Genomic DNA, 18,799 nt, shown 5'->3' on the forward strand with positions numbered 1-18,799 from the left:
CCCCGCAACCATGGGAGATGAGAACAAGGAGGAACTTTTACAAAACTTGAATAATACATCTATAGTAAATGTATCCTTAAGGCAGTTGACCAAATATGAACAATCTGTTCTTGATCTGGGTGTGAAATTTGTCCCTAGTGACAAAACGGATTTCATAAACTTAAAGATTGAAGCGCTTGAATTCTGTCGGAAAATTAGACTCAAGGCGTTTTTCCATGACAAAGAAGATAACTCTAATATTGAACCATCTGGATTAAGGAATAAGTCGATCTCCTTCCCACCTGCACACAGTATACCAAAAGAGATTATAATATTTGAGCAGGCAGTCTTGTCTTCCATCACCCAATTGGCGAAACAGAAAACCTTTCTAAAAAAGAACATCACTAGCCACCAACAGTATGCACTGAAGAATTTACAGAATGATGACTCATTAGTGGTTAAACCTGCGGACAAAGGGGGAGCCCTGGTCCTATGAGCCAAGGATAAATACCAAGAAGAAGCCCACACCCACATACTCAATCAATCGTGGTATAAAACGAATTGATTTCTAAAGAGCCCAAGGCTTGGTATTTCTTCCTTGCTTCCAGGAGCACAGCATTCTTAGGGTTGCTTTTCCCTTCCATAAAATCTGTATGTCCTTATGGCCCGCTTCAGTGCTGGTGCTACACATCCTTGTAATAGTTGTTAGTCATGTAGGAGAGATGTCAAATGTGACCTTGCTTAGGGCACCAATAGCGCTTGTTGCATCCAGGAAAGTCTTCTCTTCTGCTTTAGAACAGCATTTGCTTTCAAGGGGATATCAGTGTCAAGACAATTCTTGATAGTAGGGTGCTTAGCAACAAGTTACTACTCCACTCTGTGGTCGTACTCAATCTGATAGAAACTTCTATCCCCAGATTCCTTATCTTAGAATTATCCCCAGGCATCCGACTAGATCTGTGTGCCAGCAGGTGGAATCGTTTGGCTCTGTTGTTAGCATGGTCTGTACCTGATGTGGCGTACACGATACCTATATATGCACCACATCGGCAAGCTGACTTCAGTTCTTTCCTGTCCATGCCAGATAGCGCTGATTCATGAAGAGCTAGTCAATTTTACAACTTTCTGACGACCACTTTTTGAGAAATTCTTTACTCCTGGTGTGACAGGATAACCCCAAAGAAACTGGCTGGTTACAAACTGTGTCTGTGGCATACCACCATATGGTCTGTCTAGGGTGCCCTGAGAAGTACCATGACTCTAGAGCCTGCTAGGATTGCTAGGATTGCGGTGCCAGGAGCCGAGGGAGCATTCCCTTAAGCTTCTGGCTACCCAACGTCAAATGAGTCTGCAACAATCAAGATCCCGGTCATGTGGACAATCCCAGAACCATTTACAGAGTTGCACTAGATGGTCACTGTCCCAGTCGAAGTCACACAAAAAAAAAATCATTAAGTCGAAGCGATCTTTGACTTCTCTGCATCCGTCCGACATCCTTAGCCGAGATGAGGGATCATCTGCATTCCAGGCTGCTTTGTACTTCCCAGATTTTCCTGCAGCGCCCCCCACCCAATTTAGGGAATTTTATGAGGTCATGCACTTCATTCTTGGGCGGCCCGACCCCTTTGAAGTGCCTTTGGGCTGCATGGGTTTGAGAGGGGCACCTACTGCATTTATGCCAGCGGGTACACCCGGCCCCTTAAATCTATCCAACTCCAAAGTGGTACCGCCAACGAGACCGAGACGTTCTCCGGCACTCACTTCTGTTTTGGTGCCCATCGACGGCACAATTTTCATCATCCTAGACTCCGATATGGAGCTGAATGGGTGTTGCAATGGGTTTTGCCCGACGCTGGTCCTACTGCTGTCTGGAGCCATGCCTTCTGGATCAAAGACAGAGCCTTTTGCCTTTGACAACCCGGGTACAGGGGATGAATAGGAGGGCTATGATGACCTTGATGAATATTACCACCCATTTGACGATAGCGAGCTCACCTGGGATGTGGATCGGGCGGATAAGTGTGTTAGACACCTCACCAGACACTGACCTGGTCTCCCCTCCTACTGTTGCTATGGGGGAGGGGGCCTCTTTTGCTATGGTGGTGAGTAGGGTGGTAGAGGTCTTGGGCCTTATGCTGCCCTTTGTGGCAGTCACGACAAACGTCTTAACAGAGGCCCTCTGGTTGGGGACTACCACTTATGTACAGCACCTTAAGGCGCTGGTGAGTAGTCTTGCTTTACAAACTCCAGGGGCCAGATGCATGACTGTTTTTGCATGCGCAAACGGGTTTGCAAACCCGCTTGCGCATTCAAAACAGCATGGGCCATTTACAAAGCCTATTTAGCTAGTCGCAATTTGTTTGTAACTTTCTAAATAGGTTTTGCGACTCGCTGTTAGGAAGGGGCGTTCCCTGCCTAATAGCCTGTGCAAGCCCATGTATTAATGTTTTTCGACCGCAATTGCGGTCGCAAAACACTCGCAGATTACCACCCTCTTCAAGAGGGTGGTAGTGAACTCGCAAAAGGGTCCCCATTGCAAATGCAGGGGAAATATTTTTTAAGGGCAGGCAGTGGTCCCAGGGACCACTACCTACCCTTAAAAAAAATGAAACAAAAACGTTTCATTTTTTTTTTTTTTAAATGCATCTCGTTTTCCTTTTTAGGAAAATGGGCTGCATTAAAAAAAACTGCTTTATTTGAAAGCAGTTTCAGAGATGGTGGTCTGCTGAGTCTAGCAGGCCACCATACCTGGGACCTGGAAGGGCCTGCCATTCCCAATGGGGTCGCAAATTGCAAGAGGCTCATTAATATTCATGAGCCTCTCAATTTGCGACCCCATTGGGAATCGCAAACAGTGTGATACACACTGTTGTACATCCAAAACGGTGCCTCGCAAATTCGCAATTTGTGAGCCACTATTTTGTGAGTCATACATCTGGCCCCAGATTGGTTGACCTATGTCCTCCTCAGCGCCTGGTCCAAACCCTGCACAGGGGCTCCAGTGCACAGGACAATTGCCTATCACCACCACCGATTCCAGGAGACCTCAGTTTCCTCACCCAGCACTCCACTCCAGAGAGCTTGGTGGTCTAGGCCTTCACTTCCAGGATTAACCCTGTATGTTCCCTTCCACTCCACCTGATAGTAAATCCAAGAGCTGGACACCTTTGGAAAGAGAATGTTCTCTTCTGCCAGCGTAGCACTCGGCCGGTAAACATCACGTGCTTCTTCGGCCGTTACTTCCGCATGATCTGGAACTCTGTTGTGCAAGTGCTGCCTATGGTCTAGGAGGAGGTTTGAGCCATACTCTCCCAGCCTATTGCTGGCGGGTGGGAAGCGGCAAAGTTCGCCATTCATTATGAACTGGACACAACCAATACGCTGGGCAGAGTGATTTCTTCGTCAGTGGCCCCTCGATGCCACGCCTGGCTGAGGACTGTTGTTTTTTCTGGGGATCAATCAATCAATTAATCAGGAATTATATAGCACGGCTGATCACCCGATAGGGTATTCAGGTGCTTGCCGGTCCCAGAGGCTTATTCGAACAGCCAGGTCTTGAGGGCCATTCGGGATTCCTGAAGTGAGGTGATGGTCATAGATGTAAGGGGAGGCTGTTCCAGGTTTTTGCTTCAATGTGGGAGAAGGAGCTTCCTCGACTTCTGCTTTAGTAGATGTGTGGAGCATGGGCAGGTGAGAGTGAGGTGGAGAGTAGTCTTCTCGATAGTTTGTGGAAGTTCAGGCGGTGGTTGATGTAGATGTCCAACCATTGCTTATAGACATGCCATTTGATGGACACGTCTCTTCTGAGAGAAGGCGGACTCAGCGCTAGAACGTTTAGGGAATCCAGAGCTATGGCCAGGTCCATGGGTTTCTCTATGGCCTCTCGTCACCCCCAGTCTGCCTTTTGCCCCTTTTTGTGGCCCAGAAGGGGATACCAACAGCGTCTATACCCTCCTAGCCACCATGGCCAGCAAGCTTGCCTTGCATGGCCGAGGTTGCGGTTCTCACAGACCACGTGGTACAGGTAGGCAAACGTCAAGCTAGTCCATTGCTCTCCCAGCAGCCGCAGTCTCCAAGCACTTTTAGTTTGCCCTCCTACAATCCCGGGCACCCAGTGGGGGACAGAATACACCGCTGGAGGTCAATAACATCAGACCAGGTACTGCAGCTTGCGAAAAGGGGCTACTCCATCCTAGTTGTGGCTACCCATGACACCCACTTATGACCAGTTGATGGAGAACCAGCTTTCGTTACTTTGTCAGGAAGTATCTGCCCTCTTGGCCAAGGGAGCCATAGAGAGGGTGCCGGCATCAGAAGTTAGTAACAGGATGGAGGCCTTCGTCCTATACTCAACCTGAGGTCTTCTCAATCTCTTCCTCAAAACGAGAAATTTGAAATGCTTGGCGGTAGTCTCATCTGAGGAGATCAGGGATTCAAATGTTTTCTCTATCTCGACCATTGACTGTTGAGGGCAGGCTCACCTCAGGGAGTCGTCTTTCACCTCCACACTATGACGAACCTCCTACACTCACTGGGGTTCAGTATCAACATGTTGAAGTAACGCCTGACTCCCTCTCAAGTGCTCCCTTTCATCGGAGCTGTTTTGGCTCAGTACCTTTTCAGGTTTATCCTTCCAAATGGCAAGTTTAGGATATTCAGGCTATGATATTGATGTTTCCGCCTCTAGCCTGGGTTTCGGTGAGACAGACTCTGAGGCTGTCGGGTCTCATAGCCTCCTGCATTCTGCTAGTGAAACCTGCCTGCTGGCATATGCAAACTCTGCAGTGAGACTTGAAGTTCCCATGGGCACAGCATGAGGGCAACCTATCTGACAGGATCCAGATCTCGGAGGAAACTGCAACAGATTTGCAGTGGTGGCTGACGAACCATGATTGGGTGAGTGGCAGACCCCACTCTCTTCCCCAGCCAGAACTGACTGTAGTCAGAGATGAGTCACTCCTAGGCTGGAGCGGCCATCTGGGGTGGCCATCTGGGGGAGGTGGAACTAAGTGGACTCCCGATCAAGGTGGAGTCAGGGGTCCACATAAACTTGCTGGAGCTATTGGCGATTCGCTTGCAATTAAAGGCCTTACTACCCTCCATCAAGGGAAGGCCTTGCAGGTGTTCACGTACAACACCACTGGCAAGTGGTACCTCAACAAGGAGGGCAGGGTGGGCTCGTTGACACTTTGTCATGAAGCTTTGCATCACTGGACAAGGCCGGAACACCAGGGCATCTCCCTGGTAGTTCAACACCTGCCAGGCTCTCTAAATACCAAGGCAGATAAACTCAGCCATCGATGCCTAGCAGATCATGATTGTCTTCTTCATGCTCAGGTGGTGCAAGGTCTTTTTCAAGTTTGGGGCGAACCTTGGTTAGATCTGTTAGCCACTGCAGAGAACACACAGTCAGCAGTTCTGTGTGCTGGAGTTTCTAAGGCGTCTCTCCCTTGGAGACACCTTTGGTCTTGAGTAGAGCTCAGGCCTCCTGTACGCCTTTTCACCAATACCATTCTGGGCCAGAGTTTTAGAGTAGATTAGGAATGACTGAGCCCAAGTTGTTCTTGTGGGTCCAGATTGGACACAGTGAGTCTGGTATCCTGAGCTGCTGAGCATGCACTTCGGCCCTCTGTTCCAGCTGCCCCTTTGGGAGGATCTTCTGGCGCAGTAACAGGGGAGGCTCCTACCCTCAAACCTACACTCCCTCTGCTTCATGCGTGGAGATTGATCGGTGACAGTTGACTATTTTCAACCTTCCTGCCGAAGTCTGTGATGTTATTCTGTCAGCCAGGCATCTCTCCACCAAGACGGTATATGCCTGCCTCTGGGACAAATTTGTGGCACAGTGTGTATCCTGAAACATTGATCCACTCTGGCCCTCTTTCTTAAGTCTTGGTATTTGTTCTTTTGTTGACCCAGCATGGCTCTGCTATAGGCACAGTTAAGGGCTATTTTTCAGCCATCTCTGCATTTTTGTGGTTGCCAGACCAGCCTTCTTTATTGGGGTCTCCAGTAGTGACAAGATTTCTCAAGGGTTTGGAACATGTTTCTCCCCCAGGCCATTCATCATGCTTCAGTGGGATTTGAACCTGGTCCTCACTTTCTTGATGTGTGCCCATTTTTTGAGCCACCACACAGCTGTCTTCTTTAAATAATGACCATCAAGACTGCTTTTCTTGTGCCCATTACATTTGCCAGGAGGGGCAAAGAGTTGCTGGCATGCTCACTGCATCCTCCATATACTACCTTTTATTCTGACAAACTTTGTTCTACACACACGAGCCTCCTTCCTTCCGGTGGTAGTCACCCCTTTTCATTTAGGCCAGACCATCATCATGCTTACCTTTTTTACCCCGCCTCATCCTTCTAAGGAAGAGGAGAGACTGCACTGTCTGGACACAAAAACAGCATAGTCATTCTACCTTGACCGCACAAAAGAATTCCGGATGGATGACTAACTCATTTTAGGTACAGTCAGTGCAGAAACAAACCATCTCCCATTAAATTGTACTCAGCATAAAGATCTTCTACACATTTGCCAAAAAGCAACCTTCTGAGGACTTGCGTGCTCACTCTACCAGATACCAGGCTGCGACCACTGCGTTAGCTTTAGGAATTCCTATCTTGGATTTCTGCCACGTGGCAACATGGGCTTCCTTGGACATGCTTTCGAAGCACTACTGCCTAGACAAGTCCATCTCGGATGGGCATGTTTCCTGTTCAGTCTTGCTGCAATTTCTGGTCCAAATAGGGTTCGCAATCCATCCTCTGGAAATGATTTGCTTGTATATCTATCGTAAGATAAGGAATCTGCTGCTAGAAGTCTCGATCAGGTGAACAAGTTACTTACCTTTGCTTAACCTTATTTGGTAGAGACTTTCTAGCTGCTGATCCCTTACCGACCCTCACATCCTCCCAGCTGTGCGACTTGATTAGAGGATGAGGGTTTCCTATTGAAAGGGCCCTAGAACTTCACATCAGTTGTCAGCCTATATCCTAGCTCCACTGTCCTGCCTTGAAAAGTCATTCACATGAACCAACATCAGTGCACTGTGTTGGTGCTTGTATACATACTGTGTGCGCAGTAGCGGAGCTGAACAATGCAACCTACCAGCGTTCAGGGGTACTGCTTTAGAAAATTTCCAGATCCAATCTGACGCCTGGGGCTAATTCTAAGGTAAGGAATCTGCAGCTAGATAGTCTCGACTAGATAAAGCGTTACTGAAGGTAGGTAACTTGTTCTTGCTGTCATTAACAGCTGCAAATTCATGGTTTTCAGCCTGTTAAGCCTGGAACATGTTTCACCTGCTTCTTAGACTCCTCAATGGTACTTAATTAACAGATGTTCCTACTAGTTGCAGCAGATGTTTGTGATGGAGGCCCTAGGAGAGCATCTTTCTCTTGCCCTGTTATCTTTCTGCAGTCAGTCTCTCATATCAGGCAGCTTAAATCAGTAAACGGTGCCACAGGTTTAAATTTGAGAAGTAAGATCCAGGACTGTATGGATGCCACGCTTCAAGAACAATTAAGGCACACCATCACAAGAGCTTAATTTTGTTATATGTGTTGCTTAAAATCGACATACATTCTCTGAGGTGTAAAGAGAGGGGAGGTGGGCGCTTACTGTGACTAACATTTATTTCTCAAGGCCCTGTTGGGGGTGTCGTGCTGTGCTGATGTAGCTGCTGCAGTGGACTAGACCAGTAATAATAATTCATATACCTCTTTTCCGCAGGAAAGCGAAACATGACTCAGGATGTCCAAGGTGAAAAAGTGTCTTTTCATGATTCACGATGCGTTTCGGCCGGACATGCCGGCCTTATTCACAATCGGGGTGTTACAAAAAAGTGAAGTGAATGTAACATGAACAACATGAATGCTGAAAAAAATAAAGCACGCTCACCTCAGCACCATCTTGAAAGCACAAACATTTAATTCTTTATAATGCAGTAATATAATACAGCATAGGAATAACAAGTTCAAACGTTAACTCATCCACTATGTGCATAATCCAATTTTGCCTGTACTTCAATCAATGCGAGTTCAAAAGGTTCATTGTCCGAAACCTGTAATAACACCCAAGAGGGTAGTAATTTCGAATGGAGTAGTGGAAAGAGCAAATTGTCCAATATCCAATCAGAAACCCCTGTATACTTCGTCACAATGAGTAATTGTCTGGATATACCACTAAGTATCTTACTGTATAGCCCAAATGGACAATATTCATCCTATCTTCCCATCTGAATAGCAACCACATGATTTATCCCTATATTATTATGGAGAAGACCTTTCCTGATATAGTATAGTGAAATAAAGTTCATGCACTGTTTCACCAGGTGATATATTACAGCACAACCCCCATTGACCAATTCTTGTTGACGACCATCAGATTAGCAACAGTCACAAAACCCCCAAATTCATTGTACGTTCAACATTGTTCATCATATCAGGATATCATAGGGTACTAAGGGCTATGCCATAATTGTAATAACTTATAAATTCCATCTTCAACATAAATGTATCCAATACAATGTGAAAAACAGTCAAACTAAATAATGCACTTGAGAGCAGTTTACATACGTATTCCACAAATCCTGTACTTATGAAAAAGAAAGAAGAAACTGTGTGAAGAGCATGATGCTCTAGCGGATCTAGAAGAAATGGGTAGGGGGCATGAGGCAACCTCTCGCCACCTCTCGCTTCAGTGAAGAAGAGTCGCTTCCCCCTGTAAGCCAAAAGAAGAGGTGCTAGAATAAGGTTTATAGTAATGTTTATTTTATTTTATTTTATTTTAGGGTTCAGTGAAAATTAATTCAGTTTAATAAGAGCTCATTTAATTACTCTTGAATCTTTTCCATGTAATAATTATTGGTTTACCTTTAGAATTAGGATCAACCTAATGCTACTATTAATTTTTGTTTGATGAAATCTGAATTAGTTAAAAAGTGGTAGATTTTCTATTAATTTACCATAGTATATAAATTAATTAACTGAGTTTAATTTAATTCATGGTTATGGTAATTGTTAGAATAAGACAATTTAATAATTTTAAATACTGTATATTAATGTAATACTAGCTATATTTCATGGTTAGAATTTATTACATTTAATGAAATCAAGTTTTCCTAAAGATTAGGGAGCAATAAATATTAAGATAAAGTTAAGGTTAGGGATGGGAGACGAAATAAAGTTGCACAAAGTAAAATTAATTTCAGTATTGGTGATGGGCGGGAAGGAAATATACAACAAAATAAATGGGGCAAAATAAGGCATTCTACTTCAAAAATCCTCCTGACTTGCAATGCAATATTAAAACTGTTGTGACCTCCTCCTGATTTGCATCTTTGAAGTATTTCTGTTCGGCATTTCATACTACAAAGAGGCCACCAGTAGTACATGATCCATATCTGCGGATGGAACTTGGTTCTGGAACTCCCCTGTTTACGTCTACCGTTGACTCCTGACTGACCAGCACTTCCTCAACACCTATTGATTATCTTTCTTCAAATTCCATTGCTGTGTCACTACCATAAAACCTGAGAATGGCTCTGGCAAAGGTCTTTGAACCTACCAGAGGCTGTGCAATTTCCTTCTTGTATCTGGCATTTTCGTTCCCATATTTATAAATATCTTTGAAAGGGCTCTTTCGACAGCCAGATAGAACGTTGGTAAGAGTGCTGTCCTTACCCCCTTTTCACCTCTTCCTCCTTCTTTCATTCCTGCTTGTGGATGTAGTTGAGCGAGGGTAAGAGGGTGTGTCGTGGTGCATGGAGCCTGCCACCATAGAGTTCATAGTGTAGTATTTTCTGGAAGTCTCTGGAATATCTGTTTTCATCTTGCATCCTTACTTTTGTCAACTTACACTTTTCTGCTTTGTTTTCATCTGCCGTGGACTGTTTGCAAGTGGTAAGTGGTTGTCTCTCTCTTCTAGATTTGAGTATGGGTTGTTTGCTCTCCTTTCTCGATTTGAGTAAGGTTTGTTTTTCTCTCTTCTTAATTTGTGGAAAGGGTGATGTCTCTCCCTTACTAATTTCAGTTAGAGTTGTTGAGTCTACCTTCTTGAATTGTGTAAGGGTTGTTTTCTCACCCTCCTAGACTTGAGTAAAGCCTGGTGTTTCTCCCTCCTAGTCTTAGGTAAGGGTTGTCGTCTCTCCCTCCTAGACTTGAGTAAGGACTGGTGTCTCTCTCTCTCTCTCCTAGTTAAGTCTAGGAGAAAGAAACACCAACCCTCAATCAAGGCGCTGTACGCATACCGCAGTGGAACCCTTCCTGGCTTTTCACTGTGAAGTGTCCACTCCTGGGCACCCCCAAGGTGAAGCCAGGCATCCCAGCGCTGTTGGGGCCGTTGTAGAGATTAGGCAAGCTATTGCCCAGAGTTACAGAGTGGGACCCATGATTAGAATGGGCACCGAGGCGAGAATTATCAGGTCCGAGGAAATTGAGCCCAAGACCCGCCGAGGCGGGAATTTAACCCTGGTCCCGGGCCAGACCTCTGCATCAGGGTCTACCGCTCTAACCATTGAGCCACACTTCTCCACTACGATGTGAGTAAGGGTTGTCATCCCTCCCTCCTAGAATTGAGTAAGGGTTGTTTTCTCTCCCTTGTAAATTTGAGTACAGATTGTTGTCTCTCCCATCCAGAATTGAGTATTGGGTGTTGTATCTCCCTCTTCTGGATTTGAGTAACGGTTGTTGTCTCTCCCTCCTAGAATTGAGTAAGGGTCGTTGTCTCTCCATCCTAGAATTGAGTAAAGGTTGTTGTCTCTCCCTCCTAGAATTGAGTACGGGTTGTTGTCTCTCCCTCCTAGAATTGAGTAAAGGTTGATATCCCTCCCGTCCATATTTGAGTAACAGTCGTCTCTCCCTCTTCTAGAATTGAGTACCGGTTGCTGTCTCACCCTCCTAGAATTGACTAAGGGTTGTTGTCTCCTAGAATTGAGTATGGTTTGTTGTCTCTCAGTCCTAGAATTGAGTAACGGCTGTTGTCTCTCCCTCCTAGAATTGAGTAAGGGTTGTTGTCTCTCAGTCCTAGAATTGAGTAAGGGTTGTTGTCTCTTCCTCTTCTAGAACTGAGTATGGGACGTTCTATCCCTCCTAGAATTGAGTAAAAGTTTATATCTGTCTGTTGCAAAGTCATGCTGTGCCCTGAGCACCCCCAACTTTTGGCTGAATGATACTGGTGGTAACTGATTTTGACTGACCCTGAGCTTTGCCTAACCAGGCCCAGGGCCAGTGCTATGCTGAAAGAGAAACATTAGAATACAGTTAAAACACCTACATACACTAGGGTACACAATGGTATGGTGGGGTACCCTGTGATTGGCATGAACTCCCCTATAGGCCCCCACTATATAATAGGGCAGGGGGATTGAAACTACCTAGAAGTCCCCAGTACCCTGGGGCATGGCAGTCTAGAGGCCAGCAGCCTTTTTCGGCACTTGCATGTGTGTACTGCTGAAGCCCGAGGTCAGTTTAAAAGAGCCCTGGGTGCCAGGACTGCGTTTAAAAGGTAAATGGATAACCTACAATGTTCTGGCATATTTGGGACCCCCAAGGTATCCCATGGGTGGGGTATGTTGAGTATTTATAAGGTACACCCTTATAAAATGTGTTTTTATATGCCTGGATAAAGTGAAATTTCACATTTCACTCCCCACATTGTGGTAAAGTGCTGCTCAAATTCGACTTTGTTGCTAGGAGCACTGTGGATGGAGGATCTGCAATATTTCTACAGATTCAGAACCCCTACATTCTCCCCTAGTTGCGCATGGGGTGGGGTTCCTGTAGATATAAGACAAGTACTTATAAAATATGTTTTTGTAAGTCCTGGTACTGGAAAAATGGCCCAAGTCATTTTTCAAATTGCAAATCCCCCGTTACATAGGTTAACATGGTAGGAAGTTATTGATTATTAACTCTTGATAGGAGAGAGCTAGAAATGCCATTCAAAGACGTCCCAGAATGGTATTAATAAATCCAAAAATATCATATTGTTGAATTTCTCCTAACGTGTACATACAGGAAGTTATAAGACTTTCTTGTTTGTAATTCAAATTGAGCCTTCCAGTGGTCTGCCCTGATTATGCAGAGTTAAGTGGATTAGCCAGGCTGCCTTGTAGAGGTGATAAAGAGCCCCTGGGGTTGACTAGCTATGCTGGCAGGGCTGTGTGCTGTTCCATGGGAATGCCAGGCCAGGAGGAGGATTCGTAAACTATGTACTTCAAACAGGAGAGCAGAGAGCAGTTTCATTTACAACTCTGAACTTTCCACCTTCGGCAGATGGTAGTATTAAGATGCAGGGAGGATGCAGGGAGATGCAGGGAGGAGAGTCTAAGTAAATTTGCCAACTATGGGGTATGTTTAGCCAGATCTTACTTCCTTGCTGGAAAATCAGCCATTATGGATTTGGAAGATTTGATGCACTCTGGGACAAAATAATGCCTCACTCTACAGGATGTGGTCATATCATTGAGGAGTTACCCTGCTCCCATTGGTCAGGAGTGACCTCCTGCCTAACCCAGAGAACTTGGGATAAGTATCTGAGAGGGGCATTGCCAAGCTGAGAAGTTTTGCTGTGCAAAGATTTCTAAGGCCTGACCTCTGAAAACTGCACCATCTGAAACTACAGCCCTACGGATTATCTTGCTGAAAAATAATTAAAGTGTGGACTCCCTGAAAGCTACAGTTTAAAAGAGCTCACCTGGAACATCACCAACTAAATCTACACCTTGGAGAACCATCTGTGGATTTGTAAGGGTTTTGTACCAGTCGATTTTGGGAACTGAAGTCCTCAACTTTCAAGGACCATCTTGGAGCTTCCAGCCCCTTGGAGTGAGTTTGAGACACTTTGGGACCCCTTGAGGAACTTCGGGAAGAAGTTCAAGAAGTTGGGAGAACTTTGGAGCAACTTTGGAAAAAAGCTCCATAGAGGGACTGACTCAACTTGGCCAGCCAGGCCGCCTGCCTTCAACCACAAGCCAGCCAAGCCAACCAGGTTCGCCCCGCTAAAAGGCTCCATCGGTCCAAATTCCAGAGATTGACCGGGACTAGAAGAAATTTGAAGGTGGTGAACCCTCAACAGATCCGGCTACATGAAGAGCATCGAGAGACCCTGCGAGAAAAAGCTTCAGAAAAAGTTTCAAAGTCTGCTCGTAGAAAAGGTGACCAGGAGCAACCGCGAACGCCAAGCCGCCTGCCTTTCATCACGTGTCGGCCTGTATTCCTGGATTGCTCCGCTGAAGCGCTAAAGGAAAATGTTCTAAGTCCGCTCCATGGAAGTTGACCGGGAGCTCGTTAAAAGGCAAGGTGACGAACCCTCACCGAATCCAGATTGGTGGGGAGCTTTGAGGGGCCTCGAGGAGAAAAGCTCTAGAAAAGTTTCTAAGTGTGAAGGTAGAAACTGAGACCTGGACCTGCCGCGAGCTGTAGTCGCTCAGGGCTCTATCGCTCCCGCCCTGAAACTTTGACTTTGGCCTGGTCTATCGCGAGCAGGTATCACAATATGGTGCTATAATCTTCTTAGTGCTATATTTTATTAAATCTTTGAAAATTCATATCTCCGGTCCCCTACATTGGATTTTTGTCATTTTGGTGTCATTTTAAAGATAAAACTATTTTCTATTATTATAAATTGCTGTTGGATTTTTGTTAGGTGTTGTGTCTTAATTATGTACTGAATTGGTGTTTTTAAAGGCTTTACATACCCGTCTTTGAAGTTAAGCCTGTCTGCTCGCAGCCACGTTACCAAGGGTTGAACATAGGAATAATTTTCTAAGACCTGTGCTGAGTTTTACTATGTGTTAGTGACCTTATTGCCAGTGGCAGACCTACATTTGCCTCTACCGATAACCCACTTTCCACCAAACTAGAATTGAGTAAAAGTTGATGTCTCTCCCGTCTAGAATTGAATAAGGGTTGTTGCTCGCCCTCCTAGAATTGAGTAAGTGTTGTCATCTCTCCCTCTACTAGAATTGAGTAAGGGGTGGTATCTCTCCCTGCTAGAATTATTAGCGGTTGTTGTCTCTCCCTTGTAGAATTTATTAAGGGTTGTTGTCTTTCCCTCCTAGACTTGAGTAAGGGGTGGTGTTTCTCAGTCCTAGACTACAGTAAGGGTTGTCGTCCCTCCCTCCTAGAATTGAGTAAGGGCTGGTGTCTCTCCCACTTAGATTGGAGTATGGACTGGTGTCTCTCCCTCCTAGACTCCAGTAAGGGCTTTTGTCTCTCCCTTCCAGACTTGGGTAAGGGTTGTTGTCTCTCCCTCCTAGACTTGAGTAAACGTTGTTGTCTCTCCCTCCTAGACTTGAGTAAGGGTTGTCGTCCCTCCCTCCTAGATTTGGGTAAGGGTTGTCGTCTCTCCCTCCTATAATTGAGTAAGGGTTGTCGTCTCTCCATCCTAGAATTGAGTAAGGGTTGTCATCTCTCCCTCTACTAGAATTGAGTAAGGGGTGGTATCTCTCCTTGCTAGAATTATTAGCGGTTGTTGTCTCCCCCTTGTAGAATTTATTACGGGTTGTTGTCTCTCCCTCCTAGACTTGAGTAAGGGCTGGTGTCTCTCCCACCTAGACTGGAGTATGGGCTGGTGTCTCTCCCTCCTAGACTTGAGTAAACGTTGTTGTCTCTCCCTCCTAGACTTGAGTAAGGGTTGTTGTCCCTCCCTCCTAGATTTGGGTAAGGGTTGTCGTCTCTGCCTCCTAGAATTGAGTAAGGGTTGTCGTCTCTCCATCCTAGAATTGAGTAAGGGTTGTTTTCTCTCCGTTGTGAATCTGAGTACAGGTTGTCGCATCTCGCTTCTAGATAGGTGTTTAGAGTGTGGGTTTTAAAATGTATGACACATTTATGATATGCCTGCTGCGTGTTTTATGGATGATGTTAGTGTTTTCTTGCTTCTGTCCGTCTTGGAATTTTCCTCCACTTGCTTCATTCTTTTGATATCATTGCTTGCCATCTTCTCAATGTACATTGTACCATCACTTTAACTCTGTAAAGCTCTTTGGATAGAAGCATCATGGAAATATAATAAATAAATAAACCAAAAATATTCATGAATGCAAACATAACTACATCAAAATTGTACAACTGACCTCAATCTTAGCAAAAATAAGTTGTTGTCTCGACTTCCCTAAAAATCCTGTGTAGTGTCATTTCCTCATGTGGGTGTCTCTGTACTTGCATTCTCCCTGGTGGATTTATTGTCATGACACAATTCCATAGAATTACAAAGCTGTGAAGATTAATCAGATGAGGAGTGGAAGATGTCAAGGACATCCCTGCATCTATGGTAGTTTTAAAGCCAAATTATTCCTTGTCGTAAAGATTGTATGTGCAAACTCCCAGCGGTCAATTGCCTATGTGAAGGTCTGCGCATTCTTAGGGTGATGGAAGACACTCTTAGGGTTATCCATTGACACACTTGCCTACAGAGGACTATAGGATCCCACAATTGTCCAGTGCCTCTGAAGTACTGGAATGGCTGTGGAAGTCAGTTACAAGCCTTCAACACCGTCTCTCATTGCACGCTCGCAGCCAGACTTCACGACACGGGGATACAGGGAGCCACCGTCGACTGGATCCAATCCTTCCTCTCCGGCAGAACCCAGAGGATCAGACTCCCTCCCTTCCTCTCCGAACCCACCAACATCAACTGCAGAGTACCCCAAGGATCATCGCTCAGCCCCACGCTCTTCAACATCTACATGGCCCTCCTCGCCCCATCGTCCGACAACATGGGCTCAGCATAGTATCCCAAGCCAATGACACCCAGCTCATCCTCTAACTCACGAAGAATCCAGAAGACACCAGACTCTGCTTCCATGAAGGAATGAAGGAGGTCACAGCTTGGATGAAAGACAGCTGCTTGAAGCTCAACTCAGAAAAAACCGAGGTCCTCATCCTCGGACCCTGCACCTACACCTGGGACAACACCTGGTAGCCCTCCCCTCACGGGAATTCACCCACCCCTACAGACTACGCACGAAACCTCGGCATCATACTCGACTACTCCCTCTCCATGAACTTCCAGATCAACACCGTCACTTCCACCAGTTTCAACTGCCTACGCATCCCCCGCAAGACCTTCAAGTGGATCCTCCTGATTGCAGAAGGACCGTCACCCACGCACTCATAACCAGGCAGACTGGACTACGGCAACACCCTCTATGCCGGAATCAACAGAACTCTTCTACACAAACTCCAAACCAATCAGAACGCCTCAGCCAGACTCGTCATCGGGACACCACGTCACGAACACATGACCCAACACCTATGAGACCTCCACTGGCTCTCCGTCGAGAAGAGGATCACCTTTAACCTCCTGACCCACACCTACAAATCCCTCAACAACATTGGACCCAAATACCTCAATGAGAGAGTATCCTTCCATGTACCCAAGAGGAACCTCTGCTCCGTCGACCTTACCCTGGCAGAGGTCCCCCGGATCCGCAGAATCAGAACAGGCAGGAGAGCCTTCTCCTACATCGCAGCCAAGACCTGAAACGAGTTCCCGGCTCCCAGACCCTGCACTCGTTCAGGGAGCTCAAGACCTGGCTCTATGACTGATCCGGAGCTGCTGTCCTCCCCCCACGCCCCCCTAGCGTCTTCAGACCCTCAAGGGTGAGTAGCACGCTTTATAAACCCCTGATTGATTGAATCAGATACTACTGAGTTATAGACTGGCACTACCTAGAATCTTCTCTTTCCTGCCTTTCCAAATCCAGAGGTGGACTCTTTTTTCTATGTTTTTTATTTACTCCATAGTTAATTTTCTGCCCTTAGACCCCTTTACGAGTAGGCGCCAGGAGCGTTTATTTTTCTTCAGTCTGTGATAAGGGGTTGCACATCTTTGCACCCATCTGCCTTTTCAAAGGATTCCCTGCCACTTGTCATAGATTGAAACATTGTCACTCTCAGAAGTAATACAGAAACATTCATTGACAGCTGTGGGGTTACTGGTTTAAGTGCCAGTCACCGTCAGTCTGTCCCACAGCTATTGTGATGGGCTACCAATTAGAGTAGCTCTTCCAAATGATACTATTCAGTTGGTTTGAAAGGGTGGCCTATCCGATTGCTGCAACAATAGCATATGTGATTGGTTGCCCTTTCAGTCAATATGTCCCTTTTTTAAGACCATTCTGAACTAATGACAGCTGTTGGCACCTTATTGACTGTGTTTTGGTCTCCAGATCTTCTAAATGTTCCCTTCTATAGTGATGCTCAATGCATGTTGTCTTGTTGTATGATAAATTTATAAACTACTGTTTGTGCCTCCTTATTCTGGGATGTAAGGAGACCCTCTACATATATGTTTAAAGCCTGCACAGTTCATGACCTGATGTTTTATCTCAACCTCCTCTAACCATCTCTTTCTCCTCCAGAGGAGGCCAGCAGGGCGGAGAGCCAAGGGATCAGCAAGCCTGTGGGCAAGAGATTGAAGCGCCAGTGGTCTGGTCTGGCAGCCAAGCGGGCTGATAAACTGGAGAAGATGATTGAGAAGGCCGACAAGGCCAAAGAGAAGATTCTCCAGAGGAAGAAGGAGTGGGAGAAACTGTAAGTCATGCATGTATGCCCTGTGCATTCACCTGAGTGTTCTTAGTAGCATGTGACCTGTGTGTTCTTCTGATCAGTGCAGCTGCTATCAAGGGCTCCTTCAGATCAATACCAGGCAGTAAAGTGGTTTTGGAGACTACCTTTTTAGGATTAGGAGCCAGAGGCCCTAAAAGACTGATCACAAAAAGTGCTACACCTCATTTTGCAATGCAACATGTCCTTGTAGGTTGCTTTTCCAGTTGCAGGGGTTGCAGAACAACCTTCCCAATGAACACTAATAAGGTAGGTAGGTCACTATTTGCGATCCCATGTAAATGTAAATGTAAATGTATGTGTCTTGTAAAGCGCACTGCTGCCCTGAGGCGTCGTGGCGCTGTAGACCGCAGGGGAACCCGTCCTGGCTATCCCTGTGAGATGGTCCCTACTGGGTATCTCCAAGGTGAAACCAGGCATCCCCAGCGAATGTGGGGGGCCGTTGTAGAGATGAGGCAAGCTAATGCCCAGAGTTGCCGAGTGTGATCCCTGGTTAGAGTAGGCACCGAGGCGAGAATTATTGAGTCCGCTGACCCTGGTCCACGACCCTGCCGCGTCGGGAATTGAACCCTGGTCCCGGGCTGTTCTCTGCTTCCGGGTCTGCCGCCTCTAACCAGTGAGCCACACCACTCCACTACATGTGATTGACTGCAGACATGGGACGGTGGCTTACAAGGGACAGCAGACCACTGACCTTAGGTTTGCATTCCCCAAAAGGAAACTTATTGTTAAGCGGACCATGTTCTTTAAAGGAACTTCCGGTGGGCATAACTCACGCAATAGGCTGTAGCATAATTATGCGGAATTACAGCAAAATTATGCTGAATTACGTGAGGTGCGTATCCTTACATTTTCATTGTGGAAAATACACCCACGCTTCCAAAATGAACCCGGGGATACACTTTGCGCCAAGAAAATAGCGTTAAAGGCAACAGTACAGTAATAGCAACAGTAGCTTGCAGTCTTTTGCCCCAAATTATTCCAAATTAAACACCGGAATATGGATGATTACAGGTAAGTAAACAATTAAATTAATAAAACGAATTTCTTAGCGCGCCCTGCATTGCATTTTTCGATGCAGGGCATGGAACGAAATTCGTTTTTATTAATTTAATTGTTTACTTACCTGTAAACATCCATATTCTGGTGTTTATCACCCCCACCCTGCCCCTACCCCGCCCCGCCTGCCTGCTCCACCGCAACTTACTCCACGGGCCGCGGCTGCCTTCACCCTTTCTCCTTTTTT

General features: G+C 46.0%; 1 protein-coding gene across 2 annotated transcripts in view; it reads left to right on the forward strand.

Annotated features, from left to right (window-relative positions):
* CFAP44 (cilia and flagella associated protein 44) overlaps nucleotides 1-18,799 on the forward strand; it is a 969,845-nt gene that overhangs the window by 671,326 nt on the left and 279,720 nt on the right. For both annotated transcript variants that reach the window (XM_078656625.1, XM_078656626.1), the window contains one exon: nucleotides 17,349-17,520. In XM_078656625.1, the coding sequence (XP_078512751.1) occupies nucleotides 17,349-17,520 (172 nt within the window). The remainder of the gene's footprint in view (nucleotides 1-17,348; nucleotides 17,521-18,799) is intronic.

The sequence above is a fragment of the Lissotriton helveticus genome, chromosome 8, assembly GCF_964261635.1.
Source record: "Lissotriton helveticus chromosome 8, aLisHel1.1, whole genome shotgun sequence".
NCBI lineage: Eukaryota > Metazoa > Chordata > Amphibia > Caudata > Salamandridae > Lissotriton > Lissotriton helveticus.